This window comes from Silene latifolia, chromosome 10, assembly GCF_048544455.1.
Source record: "Silene latifolia isolate original U9 population chromosome 10, ASM4854445v1, whole genome shotgun sequence".
Taxonomy (NCBI): domain Eukaryota; kingdom Viridiplantae; phylum Streptophyta; class Magnoliopsida; order Caryophyllales; family Caryophyllaceae; genus Silene; species Silene latifolia.
The window spans coordinates 32,625,762-32,635,289 of NC_133535.1; the positions used below are offsets into that span (position 1 = coordinate 32,625,762).

At 39.4% G+C, this 9,528-nt stretch overlaps 1 protein-coding gene across 1 annotated transcript; it reads right to left on the reverse strand.

Moving 5' to 3' along the window:
- Positions 1-2,529: 2,529 nt before the first annotated feature.
- On the reverse strand, positions 2,530-3,003 carry LOC141607393 (uncharacterized). Its single transcript, XM_074426744.1, has one exon. The coding sequence runs from the start codon at positions 3,001-3,003 to the stop codon at positions 2,530-2,532; it is 474 nt and encodes a 157-aa protein (XP_074282845.1).
- Between the last annotated feature and the right edge of the window lie 6,525 nt (positions 3,004-9,528).

Sequence of the window (9,528 nt, forward strand, 5' to 3'; positions counted from 1 at the left end):
GAGAGACTCACGTACTCAATCAGGTAGCACAAAAAAGGATACGAAAATCCACACAAAACGAAACGTGACAGTTTTTGATAAAATTTACGACATTGGACATGTTATTTAACTTTGGAGAGACGGTTTCTCAATAGCGTTATTGAGAGACATCTCACATGATGAGGTGAGGGACCCACTGATTTTTTTTCGCTATTATGTCTCCCACTAAAGTAGTGGGAGACGGTCTCTCATGAGATCTAAATTTAATAAAATATATAAATATGTATAGATAGTCATTAGTTTATGGAAGTATTTTTTTTTTGGGCGAAAAATGATTTTATTACCATTTTTTGAGTACATTTCAAGCATTTGGGTTCGTCATTTTCTTAAGTTTGGGTCGTGAAGTCCATCTTTCGGTCTAAATACCTTTGAGATATACACTACATTAACTTGTGAATTTTTTAAGAGACACTTGAAGAGTGAATTTTAATTGATATTGGTAAGGAGTATAAAAGGAGTTCCAAATGTTGATGTGAGGATGGTAGATTATGCTCGAGTAAGGCTCATCATGTCTTTTAATATTTTTATTATATAGATACAGATTTTAATTATAAATATAGATAACACATACAAAGGACAGTAAAACTAATCAATTATCAAATCTTAAAATTTGGTGAAAATTGTTAATTACCAGCTCGTATTTACCGTATTTTACAAACTAGCACCTTGTATTTGGTTTATTATAAACAACCACCTACATTACACCGTATATATCTGAACTCCCACCATATTTCATTCCCTATCATCATTTTATTCAAGTCTCAACTCGTTAAATTAATATACTATAGAAAGACCAAATTAGCCTTATTTTAATTCATTCAAAACTCAAAACACATGTTAAAACCTACTGAAAACTAAAAGACCCAAAAATTCATTATCATCATCAAATTGTCAATCAACAAAAAAAATTATCATCTTGAAACTGCGAGATTGTTATTCCCCACCTAGGTAGCACCAAAACGGACACGGACACGACACAGACACGTGACACGGCATCCCATGAAATTTAGGACACGAGACACGTTATTTAAATTTAATAAAATATATATTTTGTAGTTATATATATATGTGATTTTATTTTTGAAAAAGTATTTGATATTAAATTTAAATAAATGAAGGTAAATTTTGACGTTAAATATAACTTATTCTCATTTCTAAAACCAACTTATAATCAATTTATTTCGACATCTCATTACTTGTCTAAAGAACATCATTTGCCCACCAAATTCAACCATATAACAATTCACGCCATTTACCTTAAATTCAACTTTCCGTTTGAAGGTATGTCCAAATACCATGGACACGCGTCGGACACGTGCCCAAATAAAAGATGAAAGTTAGACACGGCTTTGCAGGCGTCCGACACGTTTTGACGTGTGTCCGACACGGGTGTCCGACACGAGAACACCGATTAGGAGGAGTGTCCGTGCAACCTAGTTCCCCACTACCACCAACAAAAATAATAACAAGCTCAAAAGCATCGCTTGCCACCGCCTCACCACAGGTTCCGCCATTTATTCACCATCCCCACCTTACCGCCACCTCATTCACCGTAAACTTCAGTCATCACTCGACCCACCAATTACTCACCATCGCCACCCTCTGCACTGTAACCTCAGACCCACCATTTCATCGTGCCCCTGGATCTGCCATCCTCACCTACTAGTCGCCACGCCCTCCTCACCGCTGCGTCAATCCTTTCCCCACTATCGACCACCAAACCTCACCCTTATCTTCAAAACTTCTGCTAAACCTCCCGAAAACCACAACCCCAACCTATGAAACCGTCTTCACCACCTACAAAAACCCTAGATCTAGGGATTTCTTGGTGGAGGAGGGGATTTCGTGGGTTCAGGGTGATGGTCGCGACTGGCGACTGATTGGAGATCGACTAGTGGTGAGGAAGGTGGCAAATACGGCTGTGCAAATATGGTTGTGCCATAAGACAGTAGGCAGAGTTGTAAATGTGGAAAGATTATAGCATCGGGGCATTACTTGGTATTTGAGATTGTGTAAAATTCATATTGAATTAAGGATTTTTGTCAAACACAACCTTTAAAAAACACTATTTGCGAAACACTACCTTTAAAAAAATTATTAGTAAAACACAACCTTTAAAAACCAAAAAGTTGCAAAACACTACTTTTTTACCATAGTTTGACCAAATTAATAAAAATCTGGTGATGACTACCCATTAATTACTCTATTAGTTCACCCAAAAAAATCATCTTATTCTTCTTCCTTAGAAGCTTCAATTCCATAGTCATATACTAAATGTCAGCCTCACAAGAACAATTTTTGGCTTCCAATCGTTCTAATCTCGGTTTTTGCTCCACAATTTCCGACTTCAAACTACTAATTTCATTCAAAGGATTGTCAACCCACTTGAAATAGTTGCATCCACGCATTTGAGTTCCCGGGTTGTAACACTTACATGTCTTTTTTTTTTTTTTTTTTTTTTTTTTGAGGAAAACACCCTGAAGGGTATTACTATATTAAAGATAAATCATACGCCGCCGCAGAGTTCGCAACAGGAGGTAACAAAATCGAACACACCGTTTTACCAACTACCCTAGGAAAAATATGAGCTAAAGCATGAGCTACCGAGTTGTTAATACGACCCGTATGCGACCAAATTACAGAATTAAAACTATTGGAAAGCAATAAAATGTCTTCAATAAGTAATAAAAACAGACTCCTCCCGTTACGTTGTGCTTGCAGCGCTTCAATCACCTGAATGCAGTCACTCTCCATCACAACATCTCGATGGCCACGAAGTTGTGCCTCTTGCAAACCATCGTAAACTGCAGCCGCTTCAGCAAACCGAGGATCCCACTCCGCGTTCCGTACTACCGTCATGCCCCATAACACCTCCCCTCTATCATCTCGACAAACCACTCCCGAGCTAACCCCTTCTCCTTCCTTGACCCCCGCATCCACATTAATCTTGACATAGCCATTCATCGTCGGCTTCCACCCGTCATTCCCCTTCTCCTCTGTCCTCCCTTTCCTCTTACTCTGACAGCCTTGTCCCCCCTCACCCCCGGTTTCCAATTCCGAAAGAATGTCCCTGACGGCTCACAATTCTATCCGGTTCTATCATAGCCCCGTCAAAAGCTACCTTATTCCTGCACTCCCAGATTGCCCAACATCCTGTCATATACTTCTCCACATCCCGCGCATCTCCAGCCCGCCAAATCCCCTCCACCCAGTCACGAACCACATCCACCCCTCCATCATATCTGTGACACCCCCTCATACCAAGGTACCTTACCAGGACTACCCCAGCATGAAAGGTTGTTACCATCTCGGTTGCCCGAGGTTAGTATATATCAAAAGCAACAGTCCAAACACATTTATTAATGTACGGTAGTTATAAAAGTTACATAGTCTCCAAAATCTAATAAACGAATTATCCAAATGGCAACAACTACCAAAACAATAACTAAGGCTCGTGGTGGTGTCATCTAATCCAAATAAGGTGACTCTCCCATAATCGCCCCAAGCTCAATAAATGTATCACCTGTCACAATCTGCTCACCATCCCCGAATGGATCACCGCAGGTTTTACAAAACAACAACACGGGGTCAGTACTACTCAATCAATATAAGATAGCAAACAATACAACCAGCTGATCATCGATTTCACACACAGTAACCGACTACACACCGAAGTGTGTAGCCCTTCCAGATTACCCATCGCAACAGTAATCCTCGCCGCCAGATGGGTGACCGCACCCATCCCCACCTAGTCCAAATCATCAACGAGCGACTAACAATCCCCGTCCCTTAATGTGCACATCCCCTCCCGTGACGGGTTCCACGGAGGGCGAACTAGGGTGTGAAGCCACTCCCGCAAGTGACTCCACCACAATCACACACACACAGCATCACAACTGTCACAACACCACAACCGTCGCCACACAACCACACCAACACCGTCTCCACAACACCCATCCTCCGATGATCAGCAGATAACAACAATTATACACAGTACAATCACAACATCTCCAATTAATTAAACAGAACTGAGTAGGGAAACCCTACCTTTTCGCAATCCGATATGCTCTAATCAATCATATAATATGCATAGCAATTACCACATCGTCACCTACAACAATTATAATCAACAATCAACACACATATAATGCCCAAACCCTAAACCCCCAAATTAACCCAAAACAATAATTAGAGCAAAACCCTAAAAGACAACTTAATGAGACTCATGAAATCAGAGACTTACCGACATAATCGACGCAAGGCAAGATTCGTTAGACTCACGAACAATCCACGCAAATGAGAGGGAGATTTGGAGAGGATTAGAGTTACGTTGTGTAGTTTAGGTTTTGTAAAATGTTTTAGAAACTGTAAAATGCGTCTCAATATAACTCTAATCCTTTCTAAATCAACCGCGGAAAATATTACCCGTCGGACGGATACTCGGTCGAGTATAGAGTATACTCGGCCGAGTATCATCTACTCGATCGAGTATTACCCATACTCGGCCGAGTATTCCCGGCGATAGCCAAACAGAATACCCAACACACTTTACTCGACCGAGTAGGCCATACTCGGTCGAGTACCAGCCTATAAAATCCGTAGTGTTACAATCTTCCTTCCTTAAAAAGAACTTCGTCCCCGAAGTTCCAACCCAACCTATAACACATGGACACCTAACACCAGCTCCACTAACCACGCTTACTAGATAACGTATCCTCTCGATATTGACTCCATAATATTATCGAATAACCACAAAATAATGTTACCAATCTTGTCTCACTTCCATAACACCCAATAGCACTCAATACCAAGACAATCCACATAGAAGATCAACCATCAAAACGGAATGTTACATTCTACTACCCTTAAAAAGGAACTTCGTCCTCGAAGTTTACTCACACTCATCAACATCATCATCCAGCTGCCAAAACTCTCGAACTCATAAATATCATCATCCACTTTTATCAACACTATCGAAAAAAAAAAAAAATCTCACACTCCTAAACATCGAACTACTACAAGCACAGCCATGGCCTTTTAACACTATCAACCACTATATGTACCCATCCATTCCTTATGCTACACCAACACTCTACGTCCAATAATATTACGACATGCACAACCCTCAAACGCTCTTTGCCGCATCCTACTCCTCTTAAGACACCTGTTACGTCCTCGTAACTCACTAATACTAAATCCTTAGCTATACCTCTCATTATCTTCATCACCACCACATGTGAAAGATACCCGCCTATAATCTAAACACTTACTATTCCTATATCCAAGGCTCTCTTACTTAAACAGTTTTCATACCTCGACTCATTCTCGCACTCCACCTAACCAAAACCACACAATCCCGATCATAACAAACACTCTAACTCTTCCACATTACCGCGACATGACATACCTCTCTATATAAACTATATAAAACTCTTATCGCCAAAATCATAACTCACGATCCACACTTGTTACGTACACTCACACTCGATCCTCAAGTTCCTTTCTTTCATTACCGCAAGACTCATACATAACTTAACACGACACTAATTACCCAACACCCTACACTCACTGTCTCAACAAAGGATTATGAACCACCTGCATATATCAGATCATTACCACACATGTTCTACAAATCACTTGCCATTAACATGTCTACCAAAGCCTCATCTAGAACAAGATCAAAATTATCAGTAACAACATATCCCAACTGTGTCCCATCAACAAAATATCACTATACTATGACAACAACGAAAACATATACAACTCTCTTTCATATCATACTCTACCCTCATTCCCAAACCGAAATCGGTAAGAAACATCAACAAACAAACAACAGTCTACATGTCTAACCAAAACTCACAAGAAACAACAAGAACAAAACAACAATCAGCATAATCGTCCGTCAGATACTTTCAAACTCAAATCGTAACCACCCCGTATACTCCACCACAACCGGTGACGACATCGCAACACCGCCACCAACAAACAAACCGCACAGCGCGAAAAATGCCCGCATCACAACACGAAGTACCGTGCCCGGATCACCACCCGAGGCACAACAACCACGTCGATAAACATCACGCCCACATATAATTCCCATAAACACCGACTCAAGATAACTCTCCTGGACAAGAAAACTTACTCAAAACCGCTTTGCTCGACCATAACACAACAACATTTATACGGAATAAACATACAAGAATCTCTTGCATATCATCCATACCTTTTCACGGAATAAACATGTATCATCAATACACATACGATTTTAACTATCCAAGCCAGATCAATCAAATTATTACCTTTTGAACCTTATTCCAATAGATTGTCGTACCCAACATATATCACAAACATTCATATAACAACTTTATGACTATCACACCCTACCGCTTCTCGTGAGGTCAGAACCTCACACAAACATTTATACACATCATAGACCCATAATCACATCTAACTAGTCAATCCTGATCACGTAAGTTACCACCTGTTAAAAGTTACCTCTCACCCGAGTTTAACTCGTACACCCTTCATAACATATTCTCCCATTCGCATAACCATCACCCCCTGTCAAATGTAACCATACCATTAATACTCAGCTACTAACAACCGCCTCATATAACCACATCTTATACTCTCTCACAACCATACATATCTATCTGGTCTCTACAAAATAAACCTCATTAGGACAACTAACTTCCCTAAAGTAACATCACCCTCAGCCACTAGTGACACTTCTATGACACCAACATCCTTCACGTGACTACTCTCTTACTATCACTTCTTAATATAACAATCTGTTTCCTCTCTTTGGTTATCATCCCAAATACGAACATCCCATCCATCAACAAAACATACCTCAACATTATTCCCAATTCTATCCTTTATCATATCGCTACCTAACTCTCCACCAAAATCTCAGATCGTGTAAACACTCTACAAGCTCCTTATTCCCTTAATACCTCGAAACTCACGGCTAACACGTCGTCCTACTCTCCTATATAACCATTAAATCACACCCTCTAGTGGGGATATCGTACATTTCATAATTTCCTACCTTCATGCTCCTTAACTCCGGTCAACGTTCTCTCAACTTACTTCCATCCCTCTTTCCCTCCTTTTACTCAATAATGCCAATTAATAAGTCATCTCCTTTCTCTTTCTACCTAACTCTTTAGTCATTTGTTTATTTTCCATAGCTCCACAACTCTACAACAACAACAACAACAACATCAGAGCCTTAATCCCAAAATGATTTGGGGTCGGCTGACATGAATCATCCTTTCGAACCGTCCATGGGTGAACGCACGCCTCAAAATGCGAATAAAAAAGGGGAAGATAAAAACAAAAGGGAGAACGAAAATGTAATGGAAAGTCAAGGTGAACTTAGGGGTTTTAAAATCGAATTCCGTCTTTCTTTTATAAAAACTTAAAATTTAAATCGAGAGAAAGGATTAAAACGATTTTTAAAAACCGAAATAGAGTTAAGGATCCGGAATGAACCAGGTAAAATCTATAAGAAAGTGGTTGTTGAAAAAGTGTGTAATAAAGGAGAGAAAAATAAATAAATTAATTTCTTTAAATTAAATAAATAAATAAAAACACTAAATCTGTCAAAAAAACATCAAATACTAAAAATCCACATGTATCATCTCTAATTCCATTAATTCATATCAATATCTTATCATTCTTCTTATCATTTATCATCTCTCATCTTGTTTCACACTCACCCTTGTCACCATCAAGTCCACACACTAACAGTTACTCTTCAATTAGTCGTATCTCCCTTTCGCATCTCTAGAAACCAAAATTCGCTTCATACCGTTTGTCCAAAGAATTACACACTAGGCTCAACCCTTTGATATTCCAACTTCCCAAACTTAGCCACTATCTACAAATCCACATCGCGACATAACTTCCTTTAAGTTCACTGTATACCTCTCTTTCCTATCTTCTTACAACAACCTTCCATTACATATATCCTTAAGCAACTCTATCCTAGCTGTCTTTCTCCATAAATCCTTACACATCCAAATATGCCACTATTCGTATCCCTTATCTCAATCTTTCATTCTCATGCTTCTTTACACTTACATCACCCTTGCCCATATACACTTACTTTTATACTACTCAACACACGACTATATCACTCATCATATCTCACAAAACATGCTCTTTACCTCGATTAGCTCATCATTCTTCCCTTTTCTTTTTCCACTATCCTTCACAACCACATTAACACATGTCTTCCTTACCCAACACATGTCCCTCATAAGCCGTCATTCTCCATGTCATAACTTCCGATAACTTACGTATCAAGACCGTCTCACATATAAAAGAATGCGTTAAGACTCAAAACATACATGTGTATATACCCTACGACTCAAAACAATGTAAAAACATAGCCACCGGCTCAAAACAAAAGTAAGAGCATAGCCACCGACTCAAAACAAAAGTAAGAACATAGCCACCGACTTAAAGTGGCCGCCCAATGAGCTACTCGGTCGAGTACATAACATACTAGGTCGAGTACAAGTCACTCGGTCGAGTAACTATATTACTCGGTCGAGTTTTCGACTCCAGAAGCAAACTCAATTGTCGCAGAAGGATTACTCGGTCGAGTATTGGGAATACTCGGCCGAGTAGACCTTACTCGGTCGAGTATGAGACTACTCGGCCGAGTTCATGACTCCAGACGCTAAACAGTATTATCACAGAGGGAATACTCGGCCGAATATGGAATACTCGGTCGAGTATAAAAGATACTCGGCCGAGTAGGGACTACTCGGTCGAGTATCGCCTTGATTCTCAAGACCGTCCAGTTTTCGTAAAACAGTCGTATCTCACTCGTTACTTGGTCATTTTGGGCGTGTTACCTATCGTTAGAATCGTAAAAAGACAAGCTATCACCTCAACTTGGAATTACAGCAATATCATTTCTAGAACTCGACTTATGTCAGTTTTAAGACAACCCTTCCCTAATCGTTCTTTATACAAATCAAGTTTCCTAAGCCAAAACAACTTGAACATACATAAGGCAACAATAACAACTCAATACCTCTAAAAACCAGTACATAGTTGAACATTTATCATACTCACATTAAAATTAAACACGACATTTACATATATGGACGCATGACCTTAATCACATGCTTCTACCGACAATCAAGCATTAAAATCATCATGTTCATATGCACATGTACCACTACCATACCTCATGCTCAACATTGTATTAAACAGATAACATGGTCACATTCTTCATACTCAATATCAATCAGATACAGATTCACAACTCACCTTTCCTATTTTACCATGTTCCAACACTTAACATGCCAACATATTCCTTCCCAAAGTTTAACATGAACAATCCTCGATGCATCTTTCAACAACTATCACATTCCACTTATTTCATCATTTCACCCAACCATGCACAAGATTCAAACTATAGATATCAAACTCACATGACTCAAACATACAACAGTTTCTCCCCATGTG

What these genes read in the sequence shown, in the direction of transcription:
- LOC141607393 (XM_074426744.1), bottom strand. Translation starts at nt 3,003, where the DNA reads ATGAATGGCTATGTCAAGATTAATGTGGATGCGGGGGTCAAGGAAGGA.